Genomic DNA, 25,601 nt, shown 5'->3' with positions numbered 1-25,601 from the left:
TACCATAGACATGCAGGCAGGGTGTACCTGTGAAGGAGCCTTCAGGATAAGTGTTAAACAGACAGTGATAGCATCCTTCATCCTGCTGCATTACATTCCTGATGACTATGGAGCAGTTCTGTAGTCCAGTATGTTTAAACTTAAATTTATCTGTAAAGCCATCATTCACTCTCTGACCAAAGTACTTGCTGTAAGTGGCAACATTTGTCTCCACATCATGGGAGATTTTCTGCCATGTGACCTGAAGGACATCTTTAGTCTCCAAGAGCTGACAGCTGAATTCAGCATCTTCTCCCACTGCTGCCAGCACAGTCTGCTGTGTTTGGATCACTGCTGTCTGGCCTGTAGGAGATTAAGATTAAGGCACTTTAAATAACTTTAAATCCACCCCTCCCAATCGCACTCTCTTCCTGATGACATTTTCCAGTCTATTATCTTTATGTCATAAGTCGCGTGAAAAAATAACATCATCCGAGCAAGTAAGCAGTTTCATTTCACGGGCGCAGGTATTCGTTGCCACTGGTGCAACTCAATTCTTCAGTCGTAAATCAAATAACGACACGAAACTGTCTGCTTTTCTCCTCTCCAGCTGTGACTTTTGAGCCCAGCTGACTTTTGACAGTTTTGAGGCGGAGCCCAAAGGAGGCGGGTTTCCTAATGTGATTAGTCACTTTGATGGAGGCGCAGGGCGACAAAAACATAAGCGAGGTTTTAAACCGTATTTGTTTACAATTTAAAAATCAGAGTTTGCCGACAGTGATTATCAACAGTGTTGTGTAGCAGTGGGAATACCGACAACTGTCACTGGATTATTTTACTGTTGAAGAAATCTTTTAAACCAGGTAAGTTCTGAAGCCTCTGCACTGCTGTGTCGATCCGTTCTCACTTCCGAGGCGTAACATTCTGACGATTTGTCACGTCCCGCGGTGTTCCTGAGGAATGCGAAAGGCGACCTTCGGCATTCTTATGGTACGCGCCGGGTTATGGGTGAAATACAGCAGAATGATGGTCCCGCGGTAAAATACGTTCCAGCCATCTATCCCAGCCCTAACCCTAACCTTATCCGTAACCTTAACCAACACAGCACTTTAATGACGTTAAATGGAGTTTTCCAAAGCAATATGAGGAAAATGAACGAACATGTGTTGCTTGATTCCAAATGGTTCTCATGTTTCCTCGTTTTTTCCGATCTCGTCATTTAGGGTCGTGTTGGGTGCCCGGAACGTAACATGTTGACGATTTGGCACCTAGCGTAAGATATTACGCCTTGGGAGTGAGAACGTGTGTCGGCTGTCCCCCGAATCTGCTTTAGAGTACTATGTAGCTTCTATTTTTGTTTTGTTTTTTAAATAAAGATCACCATGACGAGATGCACACATCTTTTCTAAGAAGAAAAAAAACGAACAATTGAGTAAACAAAATTTTATCAAATGCGAACAAATATAACAACGTGCATATGTTGCTGTCAGCCAGCCATTCAGTGAAGCGCAGTCGTACACATCTGGCTCCAGAGCGCCACTCACTGTCGGTTCAAGTAATAGTTCATCCAGATAATACTACAGGTACTCTGAACAGACACTCTGTGGAGTGTACAGGAGAGGAGGATGTGACAGGTTAACTTTTACAACAAAACAACAGTGAGTAGCTGATATGTTAATAGTTCAGTAAACAGTTTCCTTGTGTTTAAATTGCTCTATATTTGTGTGTGGATTGAAGAACGCATTTGTGAGAACTCCAAATCTACACAAAACATTGTGGACGTTTGTAAATTGTGTGCATTATATTATGAACACGTGTAAACCTCTCGAAACAAATTTTACCCCATATTAAATCCTCCCATAAATCCTTGCAGGGCATCTTGTACGTGAACCTCTGAATGGCGAAGACTTTTTTTTTTCAGTACCCGGCGGTACAGTTTTTTAGATTGTTTTAAATCCATAAACACAGACTTACACAGTACACACTTACTCAGTGTCAGAGTTTAACAGGAATCTGACATAACATCTGACATCTGACTGTTCTTCTACTTTTTCTTCTTCTTTGCAGGTTGACGAAAAGGTGTATTACCTTATTACGTTTTCACACGATAACATTAACATATTCAAAATGAAAAACTGATTCAGAATGAGATTAAATAACCACACACACAAAAAAATACTGGGAATGCTGACGTGTTGCTCTGATTTCCCAAAGAACCACCAAAAGCCCCCTGAGCGTCACTAACCCCTCCTAAAACTCAGCTAACCCCACAGAAAATATACTTTAACACTGTCTGTGGCTGTACCTGTATCACTACAGGATTCAGTACTACAGTATCTAAATTCTCAGCTCAGCTTAATGACCTCTGACACCACCACAACTGAAATAAGTCATCTCCTTATTACAAAAATAAAAGTAAATTCTATTAACAAAAAATCTAATTCACATACTCTTATTAACATGTAGTTTCTTCTCACCTTTGTCAAAGGCTCCAGAAATAAAAACAGCAATAATATAACATAAAAGTCCGAAGAAGGACATTTCCTTGTCACTCCATTCAACTCCATTCATTCATTCATTCTTTTTTTTTCTTTTTTTTTGCTTCCTCAGGTCACCCCTTCTGCAGTTCCGGGTAAACTGTAAACAGAAATATGAACACTTAACAACATAACTAAATAATTATTATTATACATATGTAAATATTATCATAATGGCGAGTTACAACTTTAAAACATGATATAAAATGCACGTATCGCGTGTTTGCATCCACTTTTATTAAAGTACAGTCCACACGCGGTTTAAACTTTGATCCAATGAAATTCGTACACGTTTTCCCGGTAAGTTGAAGGACAGGTTTTTCCAAATTATCAACCGTCACGTCACCTCTACCTCTGAAAGTCGGAGCAGCTTCACCATCAGCTCTTAGTTCGCTGTCCAAACGGAGACGTGAAAGCACACGGACACATTTGGGGACAATAAATTACGCTTAAATCGTTCTGTTCGGACAGAGAGCAGAGAGGGCTTTCCACCCTCCTCAGTCATGCTCATGTGCAGTCTTCCAAGAGACCATCTGCATGTCTGTGGACAGCGATGACCTGTGCGTTGGTCGAGTGCTGATTTATTGACAAGTGGACAGGAATAGTGAAGGGAGCGACGGCTGAGTTCACGAGGAGCGGGAGAAGAACAGAAATCTAAAATAATAACAAGACAGCATAAAAAGTACAGACAGCGGCTGCACTGAACGCGTTTCATTGTTCGTAACTTTCGGTTTCTCTTCAGCTCTTTGTATGCTAGAACTTCACTCTGGCTGATGGGTCAAGAGCAGCACAATCCCACACACCGGTTGTATAATTTTTACTTCCATCTTAATGTCAGAACACCTACACGCGTGAAACACCATTTGCCATTCACACGTTTAATTGGCTGAACAATTTATGGCGAGCGAGACAAAAACAAGGGAGAACACGGTTGCTTAAGCGTGAATAATGTTCCCGGAGAGTTTTTTTTTATTATTATTATTATTTTTATATTTGCAGTTTCAAGTTTCTCAGCTTTTCAATTGGCATTTTTTTCTTTTTGTTTTGTTTTTTTGCTACTCTTCTCCTGCGGCTGGTCCGTGCAGAGATTCGTTTGTAATCTAAGGCTGATTAACTCCGAGCTTGTCATGCTCGGTGCATACCACCAGGTGGTGTACTCAGATTTCGTCACATTAGTTGGCTGGTAGTGATGGTTGTGTCGATGCAGGGCAGGTTCAGTCACAGATCACAGTAGATTCACCATACGCTCGTTGTAAGTGCGTGTTTATGTTTTTCAGTTGTCAAAGGCTCATCATATACAGTAGCTGCAACAGCGTGAAAGGCAATAATAATAATATAAACACGTGCATCCTGGAACTACAGCAAGACATTAGCTTCTAGTAATTCCTTCTAACTACATCTTACCAGACTATAAACATTCAGAGGCAGCCTAAGTAAATATGGTTGATGGAAGAATGGTCAGTTTACTCGCTTTGTTTTATCACACTGGAGCATTTCTGAAATGTGAATAAGCAGAGTAACCATCTACAGATACCTCTGTCTCCTAAGCCTGGTCACCATAAATAAAGAGGCACTTCTCTTTCCAACAGTCTGTTCTGAACATAATAACAGTGCTTTACTTGTCTCACATTTTATCATTTTACAGCCTCATTCAGTTCATTTTCATCTGAAAACACTACACACAATACACCAGCGTGACAAAGGGAAAATGTTTGCTTGAAATTCTTGCTAATTTATTACAAAGAAAACCAAAACTATAACATATACATAACTATTCACAGCTTTTTCTATGACACTCGAAATTGAGCTCAGATGCTTCCTGTTACGTCTGATCATCTGTCAAATATTTGTATACCTTTGATAAATTCAGTTGATTGGACAGGATTTGGAAAGGCACACACCGGTTTATATCAGGTCGCATAGGTGACAGAGCACAAACCAAGCCATGAAGTCCAAGGAACTGTTTGTATGTCTCTGAGAGAGGATTGTAGGGAAGTGTACAGAAACATTTATGCAGTATGAAGGTCCAAATAAGCACATGGCAACACACCTCAATTTTACCAAAAGGCGTGTTACGGACTCTCAGATCACGAGAAACAAAATTTACTGGTCAGATGAAACAAACATGGAAGTATTTGGCCTGAATGCCAAGCATCATGTCTGGAGGAAACCAATACCACCCCTACAGTGAATGTAAACCCTAATGAATGAAGTCTGAGCTTGATGCTCTAACTTTTTTGTTTTTCTTCTTCTTGTTTGTAGCATGTCCAAATTACACCTTGTATATATGTGCCATTCAATAATAAACATATCATGTGAAAATATCCCCAACAAATTACCTCATATGTGCTGGCATTCAAAGATGTACATCTGTTAATCTGTTTTCTAAAACCTTTCTTGTAGAAATTTTAAATAAATCAAAGTTCACAAAACTAAGTTGTCTTTGTCAGTTTTTAGTTTTGCAAAGAGGTCAAATGGCGGTACGGTGAATAAACTGTTGCATTACTAAAAATTAAAAAGTGCATTTTCCCTAAAAAAGATGAGGGCAGCAACACAGAGGACAGAATGACTGAAGTTCAGGGAAAAAAACGATATAATAATGTAAAAAAAACATATTTAAATTACCAAAATTGAACATAAAAACTGGCTTTAAAAATGCAACTGTTTAAAACACCTAAACTTCTGTGATTAGATCCCGATTTTTCATTCAAACCTGGACAAAGAAACACAGCTGAGACTGAAGAATTCACCTGGATGAGTGATGAAACGTTTCTCCCACTGAAAACATTACGTCCAGATAAATAGAATCAACTTTTGGGGACTGAGTGAAGAGTTACAGGAGAGTTTTGGCACTGAGCTCACAGCTTTCAGTCTGAGTTTTCTGCTCCTCAGTAATTCTTTCTGAAACAGAACAGAACTCAAGTTAACATGAAGCCTTTGGGGTCAAGGAGGAGATCCACAATACAAGACACACATGGACCATCGAGTCAGTTTTTACACTGACTGAGCTTGTGTCAGATATTTATTCACATTCATAAGTCAGTCTATAATGAACAAAAACTGCAGACACACACACACACACACACACACACACACACACACACACACACACACACACACACACACACACACACACACACACACACACAGAGTTTTATACTTTTACATACACATTTTGCAGGTTGATCATGAAGATCCTGAAACTATTGTTTCATCTGTGAGATACTCATGCTGAACTTAACAGGTTGTGAGCCCAGAATTACTAACACACTTGTACAAAAGGCCCCGTATGGTTTTATTCTGTTCAGTTGTTAGTTCACCTGTAGTTTTTTAGAGTGGCCAGTAGAGGTCACCCCACCGCTTTGTATGAGAGAGACTATGGGCAGGGAGAAACTTGGGCAAGGCACCGTGACCTGAGCGTTTCTGCTCCAGATTACCAGCAGAGAATTGGTCATTCCGTGAGAAGTGTGCGTTGATGAGCAACAGACCACACACACACACACACACACACACACACACATGCCCACGCACCTAAACCTGTATGCAATACCTGCTCCTCTGACAATCCCTGTTACCTCCAACTGTGTGAAGTCAATACAAGAGTCTGCACTATCCTCGGTGTCTTCATTGTCTCCCTTCTGAATATTCATCCGGGCCTTGAGCAGTGTTCTGGCCGACACTCCGGGGACTGGTAGCTGCAAATCTGAACTAGCACCTTACAGTCCTCCCTGTCCAAGCTATCTACCCAACAACACTAAATAACTGACAGGCAGCATAATTAGCATCTACTTACTTCACTTAGTCAAGGCTTCATCTGTGAATTGCTGTAATAGGCCCCCTCCTCGATTCAGGCATGGTCTTTCCCTTTTCACGCAATGGTTCAGTGTTCATTGGACGATGCACTTTTGGGATTTCCTCACTTTGATGATTAAGCATGCACGAAGACATAAATAGCACAAAGAATTGACACAAAAATATGCACAATTCACTAATATATATCAGTGTACGTTTTTTGTGTTTTTTATTGTTTGTTGTTGTTTTAACACCACAAATGCAAACAAACATGTACACTACTGGCTGTAAAACAAAGATCTTCTGCTTGTCATTCAAGTGCACAAACTACTACACTGCAAATGCACACGAGACTGATCATGAACAAATCAAGGTTTTTCATGCTGCTGCAGCTGTATTTAAAGCATAAAGTAAAGCGGACAAAGATGGTGTACGGATAAGAGCAGTTTCCAGTTACAACATAAGTTAGGAGGTAGATTTTCCCTCTTGTCTGTAACCATCACGGAATAAGCCAATATTTATGTAATGCAACGTTGGGTTCTGGTGTTTAGGTAAATCGATAAATAGATAAACAAGTAAATAGCACAAAGCACTAAGAGTAAAATTGCTATGCACCATTATATTGATTAATTAATATATCTTGGTATCTATCTATGTTTCTTTGTTTGACTGTCCTATCAAACAATAATAATAATTATTATTATTATTATTGTGTAAATGTGCCATAGCTGATAGGTGGGAAGAAAAAAAGACAAAGGAGATAAATAATCTGAAAAAATAAGGATGAAAATCTGTAACAAAACACAGTCCAAAAAGCTGACAGCACCTGAAGGAGGAAAAACAAACATATGTTACACAAAGAAATAAACAATGCTGTGTCTGTGGGTTGTACTTGAACCCGGGCTGGCCGCTCTCAGCAATGAGATATATGTTCATCCATTTGAGCTAAACTTGCTTCCGACTGCGTTTAATCACCAAAATTGGAGAAGGCATAGAGAGGGGATAGCCTAACATATGAAACCGGAAATGACTGCCGTGGATTCTATTTCTTTCAACAAAGTAACTTTATTCTGATTACCACCTATTTAAACTGTAACTGTAACGGAATACAGTTACTCATATGTTGTATTTCAAACATGCAATGCCAGTACATGTATTCCGTTACTCACCAACACTGCCCAAGGCCCACCCGGAGTTAAGTCCCAGAAGGCATTCAAGGAGACAAGACCACAGCGACCATCCCCAATAACTAGTGGGGTCCAGAGAGAATCCAATTCACCCAGTCGGTTTTTAGAAGAGGCAGAGATTCTCTCCAGACTAATGTGGTGCAGATGTAAATTTCTATATTGAGTAACACATACATTAGTTTTGGACTTTCAATTCATTAGGACAGTTTTCTTAGCAATGGATAATGCAGTAAGAACTATGTGTGATGTAGTTGCTTCCAATTCTAATTCACTTATGTCACCTAAAATACAGGGTTTGTTTGAAGTTGCGATGCAGCAACTAAACCATGTCGACAGGGCTTAACAAATCCTCTGCCAGAAACTCCTGAGTGTGGCAGAGTGTGGTCTGTGGCTCCGCTGCAAAAGAGGGGCAGTGCAAGGGAGGCTGGCGGGGCTGCTGGAAGCAATTCAGTAACTATGCTCTCCCGTCAGGGACGCTGGAACCTGGAAGAAAGGGGGACAGGTAGAGAAAGACTCAGAAATGAGTCTAGTGTGTTCTCGTAAAGATAAAAGTCCTGGATCATCATGGTTGGTCTCTCTTAAGAGGTGTCCATTGCCTGAGCTGATTGTCACCATGTTTGACTAAAGGTGTTTCAGTGCATGAAATAAAAGCAAAAAACACTGCAGCAATGCTCTGTTAATACTGCAAAATCAACAAACAAACTGAAAGATTTATGAAAAGCTGCACAAACATTTTGTCTGTGAAGGTTCTCGGTCATCCAGGTCATTGTAGTCTAATGAGCTTGGAAAAAAAGCATCTGGACTTATTTAAGTTGCTTGAAGATGTTTCACCTCTCATCTGAGAAGCTTCTTCAGTTCTTCAGAACTGAAGAAGCTTTCACCTCTCATCCTGAAGAAGTATCTTAGCAACTTAACTGAAATTCCTTCAGTAAGGGAAAAAAACCCTCAAATTGTAATGTTTCTTTCACCTCTCATCTGGTGAACTAAAGAAGCCTCTAAGATGAGAGGTGAAACATCTTCAAGAAACTTAAAGAGGTCCAGTCGCTTTCTTTCCAAGCTTCTTGGACTACATCGGGCATTATATATATTTTATATGCATATTAGCATTTTACTCTGGGAGTTCCCCTACAGTCTACTTAAAACACATTTGCATTCTTATGTCTTTTACTCAAACAAAAATCAAAAGGAATCAAAAAGTTTTACACATACTTTTAGTAATAAACTTCAAATCTGTTCTCCTCAACACCTCAGCATTTTTATCATGAATGAACAGACACGCTCAGAGGTCATGTTATTCAAATTTACCTGAAAATCTGTTGGGAATTATTTACATTTGGTTGTTGGTATGAATATCAATTCCAGCAACAAAAGAAAAGATATCAATCAGCCAAGTTACTGAAAAATGTTTCATGTTAGCCACTCCTGCTGACTTTCAATTAATTAAATTGAGTCAAATGTAAAATATAAATTTCTGTAAGATGACAACAGAACATCATCAATTTTTTATTGCCTTGCATTTTCATTTTTTTTCAAATACTTTAAAAACAGTGTAAAAATTAAATAGCACCAAGTACATGAAAATGGAAATCTACAGGACAATAATGTTATTTAACAGTTTACAAAAGTTTCAGTGCAACACATTTTAGTGCTTGTTAAACTTTTGCGCTGTTCTGTTAAGAAACAACATGGTCACATAATTCCAAATGTAAAAAGGAATAACAACATTTAAAACTGTTGAAAAATAAAATAAAATAAAAATACGTGTGCTATAAATATATAGCTCAGAAGATATTATAAAAAATACAATTGTAACTATTTTAACTGTAAATGTAACAATTGACATTTTCTTTAGTACAACTTTAATGCAGTTATTTGTCAAATGTTAGCACCATTGTTTTAGGTAATACACTCTTCTTGAAAAAAAGTAAACAAAAAAAGTACAATTTTTTCATTATGTAGTTTTGTTGCTGTTGAAAATGAAGGACCCAGATCATCATGTGGTGTCAGCAGGTACCCACTTGTCACGTTGTTTACCTGAAGGTGTTGGAGTCCTTTGAAATAAAAAACAAACAAACAAACATTATATCATTGCTCTGTCAGTATTACAGAATCTAAATATTCTAAACAAAGTGATAACTTACTGGAAAGACGCATCAGTTTGGTTGACATGCAGTTTACATTAGATTGTAAAAGAATAAAAAGCAGCTCTGGAGGTAAGTTAGAGAACTCCAAATGTCACAACATATTTTTAATTTTTACTTTCCATTGCATGTTTTACTACATTATAATTATAAGTTCACAATTTTAAAAGTCAACCTTTAATTAGTTGTAAAATGTTCCTCCAGGTATTTCTTACATTTTGAACGTATGGTGTCCTGTGGCAACATTTTTGAGATGCATTCAGACAAACCGAATCAAAAATAAGCTAAATATTTTCATGAAATTATTTCTATTATTTTCACACAATAATAAAATGTCACATTTTATTACTTCATTACATTTGATATGCTTACTATATTCTGTTGTTATTAAAATATAGGTTTATGAGCTTTTCTAATTATTGAAATATGTTTTAATTAATATTTAACAGCAACCCAACTTTTTCACAACTGGGGTTTTCACTTCATGGGTCCAGAATGACTGATCAAGAGGGACTTACCCCTGTATTTCTCATCGTAGCTTCAGGTAGGTATAACATTCATCTCAACCTGCCTGTGTGACTGACTGAAATATTCAAGAACAGTTAAATTTGCACAAATATTTATTAACTTAAACAAAAGAACAATCAACAACACTGTTTAAGACGAATACCTGCTCTGAGATTTCTTTCTATACCAGACAAAGATGAGTGCAGTAACACAGGCCACCAACAACACCACAGACGACAGACTGGCTGAAATTCTGATTCCTTTGAGACAAACAGGAGAAAGAAGAATATAATAATTTGAGCAACTATCAAAAGACAATAAACCCAACAGGACAAAAAGTAAATTTAAAACACAGAAATTTTAACGCACCTAAATTCCTGGGATCAGATCCTGATTTCTCATCTAGCTCCGGTAGAAGAAACATAAAAGTTACAATCACAAAGTAATCATCAATTTATAAATCACTGAGTTCAGTTTCTCACCGTTATCATGAGGAATCGTCACCATCACCTCTCTGTGAGGAGCAGAGAGCACTCGTGCTGCACATCCCACCTGTGTGCTGTGTTTACGTGAACCTGAGAGCACAGCTGTAGTGGTGACAGTGAATGTAGCGTTGGTGTTGGACACACTGACAGTGTTGTACTGTGAGAAGCTGAGGTCTTGTTGTGAGACACTGAGTGTTACAGTGGGAGCAGGTCGACCAGTGGCTGAACAGGAAACAACCCACTCTTCAGTAGAGTTTGACTCTCTGACATCAACAACAGGTTCATGCAGCTCTGTGAAGGAGCAGGAAATGTGAGGAATATCTCTTTAACTACACCAACTTCTTACATTTTCATATGCACTATATTAGTTTGAGTCTCCTGTTGTTTGTTAAAGAAGGTAAAAGTTCTTACCATAGACTTGGAGGCAGGTTCTACCAATGAAGGAGCCTTCAGGATAAGTGTTAAACAGACAGTGATAGCATCCTTCATCCTGCTCCGTCACATTCCTGATGACTATGGAGCAGTTCTGTAGTCCAGTGTATTTAAACTCAACTTTATCTGTAAACCCGTCATTCACTCTCTGACCAAAGTACTTGCTGTAGGTGGCAACATTTTCCTGAACATCATTTGAGATTTTCTGCCATGTGACCTGAAGGACGTCTTTAGTCTCCAAGAGCTGACAGCTGAATTCAGCATCTTCTCCCACTGCTGCCAGCACAGTCTGCTGTGTTTGGATCACTGCTGCTAGAGCTGTAGGGGATATAGGTCAAGCTGTGAGGCACTTTAAATGTTCTAATGCAACAATTACTGACACAAATCTAGTATCGTTAGCTCTCATTATTCCTGTATTTAACACCCAGTTTTACCTCCACTCTCACACTACTGTAAATAAGTAAAATGCATTTGTAAAGCACTTTTAACAAAAAAATAAAAAAATCTCAAAGTGCTTCACAATAAAATAAGAAATGAATATACAACATAATGATGTGAAAAAAGAAAAAAGTAATTAATTAAAAGCTGGTCCATCTAAAAATGTGTTCAGATGCTTTTTAAAACAGTTAATCGAGTGTCTACAGCATAAAAACAGTGGAAGAGAATTCCACAACCTGCCACTGACTGAAAAGCCGAATCACCCTGAGTTTTAAGTCGTGTGAGGCCAGCAGCAGCCTCTGACATGATGACCTTAGAGCTCGGGAAGAGGAATGAACTTTCAGCAGGTCAGATATGTACTTGGGAACTTTACCATGCAGCGCCCTAAAGGTTAAAATCAAAATTTTAAAATGAAACCTAAGATTTACTGGCAACCAATGAAGAGAAGCCAAAATTAGAGTGATATGTCTCTGGTGTAGGGGAGATCAGGTATGGTTGCAACCTTGGTTTAGCACTTGTAACTCAGTTAAATTTCTGGCTAGAGCGCTCAAGCTTTTATACAAAATACCCACTTTTGTTTCCTATAAATGACATCTATTCAAAGCCCTGCAAGAATGCCACAGACCTTGTGTATTAACATTAAATACATTGCATTTCTTTTTTACAATCTACCCTGATACCCGGGTGGGGTTGTAACACATGCTGGGGAGAATGGTAAAAATTAGACAAAAGAAACCAAAACGGAGTCCACACCAGAGAACATGCTTCAAAAAAGGAGTTTATTGGAATACAAGAAGAGTCTCTGTCTGTATTTCTCTGTGACTGACCATAATGTTTTCTGTTACATTAATTATGCTTCTCTTTCTTTGAGTTACTTTGGGATGTGGCTGAGGACGTTTAAAACAAAATGTCAAAATACCAACCGTGTGCTATCAGAAACAGGGGTGCTTTAGGTGTATGTGCGCTATTCTGTGCTTCTTTAGTACAGAATAGCCCCTCTCCACTATATTTAATTGACCTGCTAATGGGCCTGCTAATTATATCTTTGAATTCTGTCCTTTTGCAATTTTTTGAGGGTTAAAATAAAAAAATAATAATTTTGAAGACATTTTTCCTGTGTCCTCTTTGCTGATTGGTCTCTCACAATATTTTTTTTAACTTTGTTGCTTTTTTTCTGTTGCTCTTCTGTCAGCTTTTGCAATGGTGTTCAGCATCAGCTCAGTGTTACATGGCCGAGTCGACATTCCTTTGCAACTGATGGTACTGACTCGCCCTTCTTTGAGACCTCCATCAGATGCTTTTTCTATTTTTAAATATCAGCAGGCACACCCCTATCAGTCTGTCTTTTCCACTATCTAGGCATGCTGTAAAAGTATGTGTGTAAGCATATTTAAAATCAATAAGCTATTTATATTTAGGGTAAGGGGGTGGGTAACACTTTTTTTTTTTTTTTTTTTTACATTTTTCTACTACAACACCACAAATACAAGGATATTTGCACACACTTGTGTACAGATCAGTGTCCTGTTTGCAACAACTGCCTTTTTGTGTTTGACAAAAGGCAAGTATTAACTCACAGGACATATGAGAGTCATAAGATTCATAACTCTGTCTGCATAAACACGCTTTCACTGAATTATGCCGGAGAATGCAGGAGAAACAAAGACAGGTTTGTGTTCACCCGTCACCAGTTAAATCATTTCCATGAATGTTAAATATGTTGGAAAAAGTCAGAGTTTGTAGAGTCAAATGTCAAAATGTGTCTTGTTTGTCTGGAATTTGTTCTATAGATGGAAAAAAATTGACTGACCACTGTGTCTGCTGTTGGGGCTGAATCTGAAGGCATTGATGATTTTACTGCCACGGGTGGAGGGCAGTGGTCCAAGCTGTGCACACATCTATAAATCCCTCTTTAAATCATTGCAGGATGGAGAAACAGGAACTCCTGAGTGATGGAGACTGTTGTTTTGTCCTTAATGATGATCCTGGTATATTTTTATACTCTTTGAATTCCCACCAATTGATGTTTCCTGAGTAAAAAGTGATTACAAAGTAGCTAAAGGCAGAGCCCTGGAACAGCAAGTGCAGAGAATAAACCAAGTTTAATAATGATAATAATAATAATAATAATAATAATGATAATAATGTATACTTTATTGATCCCCGTGGGGAAATTCCTCTCTGCATTTAACCCATTCACTCAGTGAAGCAGTGGGCAGCCATGGGGCGCCCGGGGAGAAGTTTCACATGTTTTAATGTTTGTCTAAAAAATTATTTTAAATAATGTAGTTATTATCTTTTCAAACTATAAATTATTGTATTCACTTATTTGAAATGAGAATTGATATGAATAATTCACAGAGCAATAGCTGAATTACCTTTCCTGCATATAGATAATCATCCACACACTCCTGATGATAGTAACACCTAAATACTCAGCTACACCCACAGAACACACGTGTTTATGCTGCCTGTGGTTCCACCTGTATCACAACATTTTCTAAGAGGTTACTTCACCTTAGCGACCTCCCACCACCACAACTGAAATGTGCCATCACCTTATGAGGGAACAAAATAAATTACTTTTCACTGTACAAAAGTCTCACAAAAAACTCACATATTATAATCATTAGCATGCAGTCTCTTCTCACCTTTTTCAAAGGCTCCAAAAATAAAAACAGCAACAAGATAAGGTGAAACTCCAAAAAAGGACATTTCATATAAACTTTATTCAGGCTGACTCTTTGTCTGGCTCTGGGCTCAGCTACTACAGCAAACTGCCGCATGTGCTGTAGCCACTCCCCATGGATCACTGAACAGCTGCAAATGATTTACATGTAGATCTAAGGTTGAATTAAACTAGCTTCATACCACATTAAACGCCTTGACTGGACTTTAGTTAACACTTAAGTTAATTTACATCTTCCTGTCACAGCACTGTACACAAGTGAAACCCTGTATTATCATTCATCCATTATCTTCCCCTTTTCCAGTTCATAGTCGCAGTCGTATTCCAGCTGATATAAAGTGAAAGGCGGGGTACCCCCTGGAGAGGAAAAAACCATTCACACTCACATTCACACGTCCGGCTGATTTAGAATCACGAGTTAAGTTATCCCCACTAACTGCATGTATCTGGACTGTGGGAAGAAACTGGGAAACCCACGAAAATCCTGGAGAATATGTAAACTCCAGAAAGGCGACAGTCAGATGGTGGAATCAGACCCAGGAAAACATGTTTAACTAACTTATTAAATTCTGGGATGCGAGACATTAAAATGTTACATAACCATGAATAATGTTTCAGCACAAATTGTAGAGAAAATACAAACAACCAGAATAAAAATGTTGTCTTTATTAGCAACATCTCATACAGCTACAGCAACACTGTGGATTTTACCAACCAGCAAAAACACAAAGACAGGAGACACATTGTGTATCAATCGTATATTTCTGTGACAGGTTATTAATACACGACTGAATGTTACACCTGCTGAGTGACATGACGTCCAAACCTGACTCCAAACAAAACAAGCATCTCACTTTTCAGCAGGGCTGGACTGGGACAAAAAATCGGCCCGGGCATTTTGACTAGAGACCGGCCCACCAGGTATTATAGGAAAAACCATAAAGCCTTTGAATGAAAACAGACGCTGCTGTGACAGTGATGTGCACTGTCTTGTTGGTATATGTATGATTTCTACACGTTGTACGTCAGATTAAAACTTCGGTTGTAAAATTCAGATGATTATTTAATAAAAGCGAGACATTTTAAATGAAAATAAGAAAGAAAGGTTTTTCTTTGTGCCCCCCTTTCCCTGTTAATGCCCTACCTGGCCCCCTGGCAAAACTTTGCTAGACCTGCCCCTGCACAGTTACCAGCTGTCAGCTACTTAGAAAAGGATCCTGGTGTTATTTGTCTCTCAGAAACAGTTCATAACTTCCCTTCAACTGATTCATGTCACCTAAAGGTAAACCTGTTTCTCCATCAGCTCTGATGATCCAGTAAGGACATCTCCTGGTTTCATCTGCATGTTTCCCTCTCACCAGGATATCCAAACCGATATCATGACCAGAGATGGGCAGTAACGCGTTACTTGTAACATAAAATAAAATATTTTTTTGTGTTTACACTAAGTCTTTCAAATAGATGCAAGTAAAACACAGCAGAAAATAAATAAAATCAAAGACTAGCGGTCCTGTTGCTCTATTTTCACCTGTAAAGGCTTTATGGCTTTTACTTGTAAAGCGTTACTGTAATCTGATTACTTTTTTCAAGTAACGAGTAATGTAAGGGATTACTATTGCAAAAACGGTAATTAGATTACCGTTACTTTCACGTAGGAACGCTGCGTTACTGCGTTACTAAAACCGTGATTTTTTGCGAGAACGTCTCATGACAGTGACGTAAGCGAGTGCGACGTTTGTGACAACAGCTGTCTGCAGATCATAATATATCGAGTGCGGGACAGAGTGTAGCATGCAGCGTTTAAAGCGTGGAAGTACTGACCTTATTTTGAGTTTGATTCCATAAAAAGTGACAAAAACATTAGTGTCCGTTGTGCGTGGGAAGAAAACTTCTTTTTACAGCGAAAAAATCCCTAAACTTCCAAGCAAGCAGCGAGGGCGATACGACGTAATGTGAAATTCACAGAGAAACTCGCGGATTCTTCCACTGACCACTGCGGCACACCTGCACCAGGGTAAACCTCCGCCTACCCCAGTCCTGCTTTACAGGTGAAAATAGAGCAACAGGACCGCTAGTCTTTGATTTTATTTATTTTCTGCTGTGTTTTACTTGCATCTATTTGAAAGACTTAGTGTAAACACAAAAAAATATTTTATTTTATGTGCTGGAATGTGCAGAAAATAGGTTTAAATGTTAAACAAATTTCTTCCAGTCATACAATGTTGCATATAATTTAATTTTTGCTTGATGCATAAAGTTAAAAGATTAAAACTAATAAAACAAGTTTTAAAAAGAGACTTTTCCATTTGATTACATTTTGTATGATGAATTATGCAGAAAAAGTAGAATTGGGCTGAAAGATCTATCGTTTTATCACCTATTCAGGTTGAAAATCGTGTTTTTAAAAAGTAACTAAGTAACTAAGTAATTAATTACTTTTGAAAATAAGTAATCAGTAAAGTAACGGGATTACTTTTGGGGGGAAGTAATCAGTAATTAGTAACTGATTACTTTTTTCAAGTAACTTGACCAACACTGATCATGACCAGCAGCTTTTACAGCTGTGGCTCCAGTAAACATCAGCTGATGCTAGAAATTAATATTAAATAAATTCTAACAACAGCTTATAAAGCTTAAACGTGCTGCTGCTGTTTAGCGCGACATCCGCTGGTTTCCTCTTTCTGTGGGCGATAAACAAACAAGAGAGAAAATTGATCATTGATCAGTTTCATGATTGAAGTAGCAAAAGGAGAGGGAGGGGGGAGAATGAGAGGAGAAGAGGCAGCTGACAGTGTAAATAAAAAATAAAAAAATCATTGGCCCATAAAAACGAAAAATCACAATCAGCCCACCGGGCAAATTGCCCGATGGCCAGTCCAGCTATGCTTTTCAGCGACTTATTCTTTAAAAAATAACTAAATCAGAACCAACTGACGCTGTATTGCCATCTAGTGGGCTCACTCGGCAAGAAATAGAATCCACACAAATGCAGTGGTTTTAACCCAGTATTACGGCACTGCGTGCTTTGGTTAGGCCGCCCTCACTCTCAACACATAGTGTGTTGAACTTTAACACGTGCTGCATCAGCTCAGGGACAACACATGTTGTGTGCTTTTTGACACAACATGTGCTTGTGTGCTTCAATGTGTGCTTCCTCGTTATAACCACCATCAGGAATCGTCACCATCACCTCTCTCTGAGGAGCAGAGAGCACTCGTGCTGCACATCCCACCTGTGTGCTGTTGTTACGTGAACCTGCAAGCACAGCTGTAGTGGTGACAGTGAATGTACTCTATGCTAAAAGATTTGTGGTGGAAATCTGAAATAAACCAAGATGCACACAAGTAGGTTGACTTTGTGAAATTTATTTACCTTAAAAAATGTGTTTATCAGCAGTACAGTGAGAATGACAACAGTCTGCATGTTTTTAGACTGACACACTGTAAGCCTGCAATATTGAACTAAAATAACCTGCCATGCTCACAGAATACAGTCTGTTATCTTAATGTGTGCAAAGGAACTCATCAACATGGAGCAAATCTTCAGGACTACATGGAAACTTTCAGGAAGTTCAGTATGACACAGAGAACTTACAAAATCTTAAAAGTTTTATAGAGTTTCAGGTGAAAAGGTGGTGACATTTACTACACACATCTTTGATAAGGAGCACAGTGTTGATTGCACATTATACCCACAATACTTGACAAAAATCATTGGTATGGTTTTATTAGGTTGACAAATATCCCAACACTGAGCAATTTAAAGTTTGAACAATGTATATGTTGATTTTTTTTTTTTAATAACTATTGTTTTATTGACCAGTAAATGTCTCAACCTGCTCACCATGAATAAGCAGAGACCCCCAGTGGCCGTTTTGTGCAACTTCAGGTTTTCATGGTTTGTATTAGGAGCAATTACTGCAATAAAAGCAATTTAATCAATCAGCCAAAATTATGGATGAGAACAGTTTCATGTTAGTCACTCCTGCTCATTTTCACAGTTTTTGCTTCAAGTAGTTTAATGTTAAATAATCAGACAAAAAACATAATATTGAATAAATATAAAAATGAATAAACAAATAAAAGGAGAAACTACTGAAATAGAAACTGCAACATGAGTAAAAAATGAATGCTTTGTGTGTGTGCGTGTTTTTTTAAAAAATTTTGTTAAAAAAAGACCAAGAAACAAAAACAAAAGATTGACCAGCAGAAACAATTTGTCAAAACGTTTCCTGCTGGTAAAGGTGAAAGTTGTGGATCATTGTGTAGTCGCTGAAACCTCTATTGAATTAAGATGATCCAGTTCTACAAACAACAGAAAAAGAAAAATATTGCATGTCACCCTTAACGTTGCAAAATCAGAGTATTCTGGAAAGAGGGATGGCTTGGAAAAAACAAAGACAAGTTCATCAGAATTTGATTAGTCAGAAGATGAGCTCTCTCTGTGACAGACAACAGATTTAAGAACAGTTAAATCTGCACAAACATTTATCAGCTGAAACAAAAGACAAACAACAACATCGTTTAAGACGAGTAGATTTCTTTCTATACCCGAAAAAGATGAGCGCAGCAACACAGAGCACCAACAACACCACAGACGACAGAATGACTGAAATCCTGGTTCCTTCGAGACAAACAGGAGAAAGAAGAATATAATAATTTGAACAACTATCAAGAGTCAATAGACTCAATGAGAAAACTGACTTTAAAACATACAAATGTTAACACACCTAAATTCCTCGGATTAGATCCTGATTTCTCATCTAGCTCTGATAGAAGAAACACAAACATTACAATAACAAAGTAGTCATCATTTTATAAGTCAGTGACTTCGAAAGAGTTTCTCACCATCATCATCATCATCAGGAATCATCACCATCACCTCTCTGTGAGGAGCAGAGAGCACTCGTGCTGCACATCCCACCTGTGTGCTGTTGTTACGTGAACCTGAGAGCACAGCTGTAGTGCTGACAGTGAATGTAGCGTTGGTGTTGGACACACTGACAGTGTTGTACTGTGAGAAGTTGAAGTGTTGTTGTGAGACACTGAGTGTTACAGTGGGAGCAGGTCGACCAGTGGCTGAACAGGAAACAACCCACTCTTCAGTAGAGTTTGACTCTCTGACATCAACAACAGGTTCATGCAGCTCTGTGAAGGATCAGGAAATATCATCACATCAAATCACTACATTAGTTTGAGTCTCCTGTTGTTGGTTAAAGAAGGTAAATGTTCTTACCATAGACTTGGAGGCAGGTTCTACCAATGAAGGAGCCTTCAGGATAAGTGTTAAACAAACAGCGATAGTATCCTTCATCCTGCTCTGTCACATTCCTGATGACTATGGAGCAGTTCTGTAGTCCAGTGTATTTAAACTCAACTTTATCTGTAAAGTCAGTATTCACTTTCTGACCAAAGTACTTGTTGTACGTGGCAACATTTGTCTCCACATCATTTGAGCTTTTCTGCCATGTGACCTGAAGGACGTCTTTAGTCTCCAAGAGCTGACAGCTGAATTCAGCATCTTCTCCCACTGCTGCCAGCACAGTCTGCTGTGTTTGGATCACTGCTGTTAGAGCTGTTGGAGATAAAGATCAAGGCACTTTAAATATTCCGTTCAAGTCCAACCCTTACTCACACATAATGTCCAGTGTAACACATGTAACACACACTTATACCTTCATTCTCACACTTACATGCTGCCCAATTAGTTCTGATGTCAAATACAAGAAAGTATCAAAGAAATTATTAAAGAAAATGTGTTTGGTATAAACTGAATGTGTACCAGTCAAGTACATTTCCTTTGACCAGATTCCATTCAATGCAACACTTTACATTGTTCTGATGAGATCACACTTTTTCTTTGCTAACCTTTTCCTTTGAGTAGCCTACTCTTCTCTAGCCCACACTCTTCCTTCTTAAATGAGTAAATAAACCATCATGTGGATAAGAGAGAAACAAAGAGACTGTTGAACTGTCAGCAGCTCTTAAGAAATTTGACCTCCTACTAAGTTTATTACCTCCTTCTGTCGCTCTGCTTGACAGAAACCACCCGTCAAATCCACTTTCTGCAGTGAAATCCACTTCACTACAGAAGCTCACCACAGAGCAATAAGTGTCAAAGAAAGAAAAACACAGTATCTCCCTCACCTTTAGAAAAGATCGCCACCAAAAACAAGATGATTATGACTGCGCGTCCTGTCATGTTGTCTGCATGCCCCGGGGAATTAAACATCCACGATCTCACCGTGTGTGTATGTGAAAACAAGCTCATTGGTTCATTTCTTCGCTGTGCGCTAACGTTTAGTAAAAAAAAAGGGTGGAAACAACTAGTTACAACTCTTCACAGTTACAGGTTTTGACCCCAAAAGGAAGTGCAGGAGGAGAGAGAGAGAGAGAGAGAGAGAGAGAGAATTCAACAGACAGCCCGTTCAAGAATAAATGATTTCAAAAAGGCCCCTTACTTTCAAAACAGGAGGGGGCGGGGTGCTTCCTGATAAAGCTAATTTCATTCATAATATCCTCAATCCAAGCCCATTATGTCACAATTAATTCTTCCTGGTTTGTGCGAAATCGCAGGAAAAAAAATGATACAAACCGAATGTGCGCACTGAGGTGCTGGTCTATTAGTTCTATTAGTTTACGTTGTGATGATTCTCCGATTGGGAGGGGTGTTGTTACGGAGTGCAAAATGAACACCGATGGAAGATGGTCAAGAAAAGGTCAAAGCCATCAGCTGCTCAGTTTAGAAAAGGGAGAATAGAAGAGGAGGAGAAGCGAGCAAGCTGAAGTGTCATTATGACGAATGTGTGACGAATTATAATAGCTGTTGGTTGGCCGTTTGCATACTGTGCTACGCTAAAACCGGATGACAGTATAATGTTGTAGTCTAGCTGACTTTGCAAAACAACAACAACAAAAAATCCTTACACTATTAAGCTGCATTATTTAGGAACTTGGTGTAATTACAAAGTAATGCATTAAAATAGTCATGAACACCACAAGTCCATGAAAGTATGGAAAAAACTGGTAGTGAGGATTAAAAAGGTGAAACAATTAGCAAACAAAAGACGGCACTTCTGCAGGCTGAGAAAATAAGATGGAGAGCAGTGCTGACTCATAATGCAGGGTCACATTAACCTTGTCCAGAAAGGCACTTGCAGTCACAGCAGCTACCATGTTACCATGTACAAAACAAACTCATTGATTTGTTGAGTAGCAGGATCACTTCAACAATGGTTGATGATATCATTTATACAAGGGTGTGGTATGACATCCTGAACCAAACACAATGTGAGCAAACTCATGCAGTCTCCCAACATGCATGTGGATGTAGCGGTCAACCTGCTCAAAAAGACAGAGCGAGGTCTCTACAGCTACAGGGCAACAGGCTTTGCATCTGCACAAATGTCAGCCAAGGATATCTGTGAGGACATGAACATAGAGGCTGTTCTGCCACAGAAAAGACTGAGATCTACAAAGCAGCACTTCTCTTACAAATCATTTGATGAGCCATTGAGTGATGCCTTAAAGAAGCTGTAGGTGACCTTTTTAATGTTGCTGTTGATGCTGCAGCGTCTTCCATCCAAGCGAGATTCACCACATTGGAAAACTAACTACCAACACATTTTCCAAATCTCTCAAATGATGACCTCACTGAACAGTGTGAGGCCCTCAGTGCTACTTTGCTTTTTCAGGGCCAGTCAGACTTGGATGCCAGAGATTACAAATTTGCCTGACTTAGCATCAACATCTCTGACCTCTCTTGAGCTGCTGAACTTTTTCAATGACAAATATAACCACATTTCTGGACTGCTCTGAGAATTGCAGTCACTCTACCTGTAACTGTGGCTTCAGGAGAGAGGAGCTTTTCAAAGCTGAGACTTGTGAAGAGATATCTGAGGTGCAGTATGTCTCAGGAATGCCTCACTGGCCTTGCCCTCATCAGCATCAATCATGCAATTGCTGACCAGATTTCATATGATGACATTGTTAAAGACTTTGCACCAAAGAAGGCAAGAAAGGTTCTGATTTAGATGACAATTATTTTATATCAGTGTGTTTTATGCAAAGTGCAATCATGTTTATTGTGCAATTTAGGAATGCCTTATTTTAATTGCGTCTGTCATTTTTACTTATTTAATATAATATTTGTTATATGCATGTCTTATTTTGACTTCTGTGTGTGCCTGTTTCATAATGAAAGATCAGTTTCTTCCAATTTACAAAACATAAAGTCATCATGTCAACAGCATCTGAAAAAATTAGTTTTTTTTGTTTTTATGTGCTGCAGTTTTGTGTTGTGCGTGTACTTCGGTTTGGTTTCTTTTCATTCATTAATCTCTTTCACCGTGTGAGGTGCATTTACCCACATCCTCATCCAGCAACACACAGCAACATGCTATCACTGTTTCGAAACAATAAACGAGTTTCACACCATGCTGTTTTTAGAGGCAATACTCAGGTACTTAGTACCGATAAAGTGTCAAAAATGTACACAAAGAATGACAAATGTAGTTAAAGTGCAACTGTAAAAGTACATTACACAGATTCAACTCAACTTAATGTATGAACTGATTCTAGGCTCTGAGGTCACAGCAAGAATAAATGATTTCAAATGTAAGCCAGCCAGTGTTTACATCTACTTGGGAGACGCACAGCCTCATGAAACATGATCTGAAATACAAAACCGAAGCACTTTTACGTTCCACCGCTGGCTTTTAGCCAGGGGCGTAATTTCCAGGGGGGTTATGACCCCCCCAATAATCAGATCCAACCAATATAGCCCCCCCAATAAAATTATGAATTATCTTGCAAAAATAGGCTGTTGATTTTCTTTACTCATTTCAGTTATTACCAGCAAAATAGTTGCATGTTTAATCATCTGGGAATTTACCCAGATTTAATTATTTATTTAGACAGAGATCTTGACCCCCCCAGTGTTCAGCACAAAGTTACGCCGATGCTTTTAGCTCACAGTGTATTAACCCACTATCGCTTTCAAACTGGCTTTCGTTAGCCCCTCCCATTTCTGCCTTTGATCTCAAACGGGACCTTATGAGTGTACTTGCATTGATGCAGCCTGAAGATGTGCTGAACCAGGCCCACCATGAACAGCACATCTAGCTGCTTCTCACTAAGGTAAGTCAGGCAAGGGAACACGCAGCCGCCTTGCAAAGGGAGGAGATTGCACAGAGCGCTGCCTTCGATCAAGCAGTCCTGAGTGTGTTAGGCGAGCTTGTGCGTGCCCTCCCAATCCATGGATTTGACATCAGAGATGTAAAAAAAATGTTTATAGTTTGACTGTTTAGCTCCCTGTTACAGGTGAGGGTTACTACAATTTTGGTGCTGGTTATAATAAAGAAATTTGGTGACTGTTACGTGCCTGCATCATGATTTTCTATTTTGTCAGTTATAACACTGGTGGGGAAAAAAATAAAGAGTAAAAGGAAAAAAACAGCACGGTGGCACGGTGGTTAGCACTGTTGCCGCACAGCAAGAAGGTCCTGAGTTCAATTCCACCATCAGGCCGGGGTCTTTCTGTGTGGAGTTTGCATGTTCTCCCCGTGTTTGCGTGGGTTCCCTCCGGGTACACCGGCTTCCTCCCACCGTCCAAAGACATGCAGTTTGAGGGGTTAGGTTAATTGGATAATCCAAATTGTCACTAGGTGTGAATGTGAGCGTGAATGGTTGTCTGTCCCTGTGTGTTGGCCCTGCGACAGACTGGCGACCTGTCCAGGGTGTACCCTGCCTCTCGCCCTATGACAGCTGGGATAGGCTCCAGCGCCCCCCGCAACCCTGGAAAGGATAAGCGGAAGCGAATGGATAGATGGATGGAGGAAAAAAACAAACATTCACCAGTGAAGTTTTGGTGAAATGATGGTTCATTCTTAAGAAAAAGTAACCAGTTATTTTCTTCAGCAGGTGTCATCACACAAAAAGACTGTATTCTTGCATATGACAGTGTTGACGAGACTGCACACTTTAGTGATACCATCAACATAAACTCTGTTAATGGTTCATTCTATTGACCTAATTGGACCAAATTAAAAGAGATTCACCAAACTGTTGGATTATTCTTAACTTGCTTTTTCAAAGTTTTAGCATTTAATTTCAACACGAAATCTTGGCCATCAGCACAAAACCTACAAGTGTAAAGACATACCTGCGAAAGGAACAAAACTATGTCAAAATCCATGGTGACATGAAATAGGAGTACTTTTATAGGCACCTAACCAGGAAAACAAGAATATTTTAATCACCGTTCAACAAGTACTGCATCAGAGCATCTCGTACTCCTCTGCCATGAACATCACAAGAAGTCTCATAAGTCTCTCCATGATTTTCACGCAGATTGTTCAGAGAACTACAATTCTCTTTCCAGACAGAAACAGGAGTAAAACCTTTGCTTATATTGTTTTTGTTTGTTTGTTCGTTTGTTTGTTTGTTAGGCTCTTTCACACTCCTTCATCATGTGTGCTCATTGTTGAGCCACTAATTTGCGCTGTTCCTTGTAGGTCATTATTGAAAGGAGCTCACTGCAACTTTGTATAAATTGGGACACTGTTAGTAGAAAAAAAGAAACGAAAAAGGATAGCCGTGCTCTGCCAGCACCACACCTCTGTTATTAACATATTTAAAGTGAAAATTAATATTAATTACCCCTGATAGTCCCTAATCCCCTCCTAAATACTCATCTGCACTCACTTTAAAGAATTTTCTTTCAAAAGGTCTAACTTACATATTATCTTTAACGTGCAGTTTCTTCTCAACTTACTCAAAGGCTCCAGGAATTAAAACAGCAACAGCATAATGTGAAACTCCGAGCACTGATATTTCATGCAAACGTTATGTACTTAAACTAATTTTCACTGTCTGGTTCGTCACCTCAGCGCTTCAGGTCAGAAGCGCAGCAAACATGAGAGCAGTTTCTAATGTCTCACTGAGTGGGCAGCTTACCAAAGTCTCCCACTCTACATCGTTATAACGAGACCAGAGATCTTTCTGATGTATCTTGAGTCGATCTGTCCCTGTGTTAATGAAAATAATGTTTCTGCGCAGTGTGCGTAAATGTGCATGTCTTTTTCAGCGGGCTGTGTGCTCCGGGTACTTATAAAAATTCTAGTTACTAAGGTATAAAATATGTAGTAGTCCATTCCTCTTTTTACATTCCAATATACTGTATCTCGAAAGTACGTTCGTCTTGCATCTACCACGCCTCAGTGCACACGGTAGACCAGACAAAACTGAACCGAACTGGTCTGCACAGGGCACACTTGTCAGGCACACGCGCACGCGCGCACACACACACGCACACACAGAGAGACACACGTGTGCAATTCGTACAACTGCGATGTTTCTTAAGACACAACAGTCAATGTATGTAATAAACCTATTTGCGCACAGCTGACCAGAACT

At 39.0% G+C, this 25,601-nt stretch overlaps 1 protein-coding gene and 1 long non-coding RNA gene across 5 annotated transcripts in view; both read right to left on the bottom strand.

Annotated features, from left to right (window-relative positions):
- The window catches only part of LOC109199907 (OX-2 membrane glycoprotein-like), a 48,371-nt gene that overhangs the window by 22,424 nt on the left and 346 nt on the right, over window positions 1-25,601 (bottom strand). The window contains exons 2-4 of one of the 4 annotated variants that reach the window (XM_025902761.1): window positions 19,423-19,761; window positions 19,035-19,334; window positions 4,038-4,040 (exon numbers count right to left, since the gene is read on the bottom strand). In XM_025902761.1, the coding sequence (XP_025758546.1) occupies window positions 4,038-4,040; window positions 19,035-19,334; window positions 19,423-19,761 (642 nt within the window). Of the gene's footprint in view, window positions 1-3; window positions 343-2,456; window positions 2,588-4,037; window positions 4,041-19,034; window positions 19,335-19,422; window positions 19,762-25,601 lie in introns of those variants that run through there. The other 3 variants (XM_025902760.1, XM_025902762.1, XM_025902763.1) reach the window with 3 other exon arrangements.
- LOC112843791 (uncharacterized) lies at window positions 8,986-10,532 on the bottom strand. Its single transcript, XR_003216292.1, has 3 exons — window positions 10,307-10,532; window positions 10,155-10,219; window positions 8,986-9,546 (listed from the first exon to the last, which is right to left on the bottom strand). It is a non-coding gene; the product is annotated as an uncharacterized LOC112843791 (long non-coding RNA).

This window comes from Oreochromis niloticus, linkage group LG23 (assembly GCF_001858045.2).
Source record: "Oreochromis niloticus isolate F11D_XX linkage group LG23, O_niloticus_UMD_NMBU, whole genome shotgun sequence".
Lineage (NCBI taxonomy): Eukaryota > Metazoa > Chordata > Actinopteri > Cichliformes > Cichlidae > Oreochromis > Oreochromis niloticus.
This window is presented reverse-complemented; position numbering and strand designations above follow the sequence as displayed.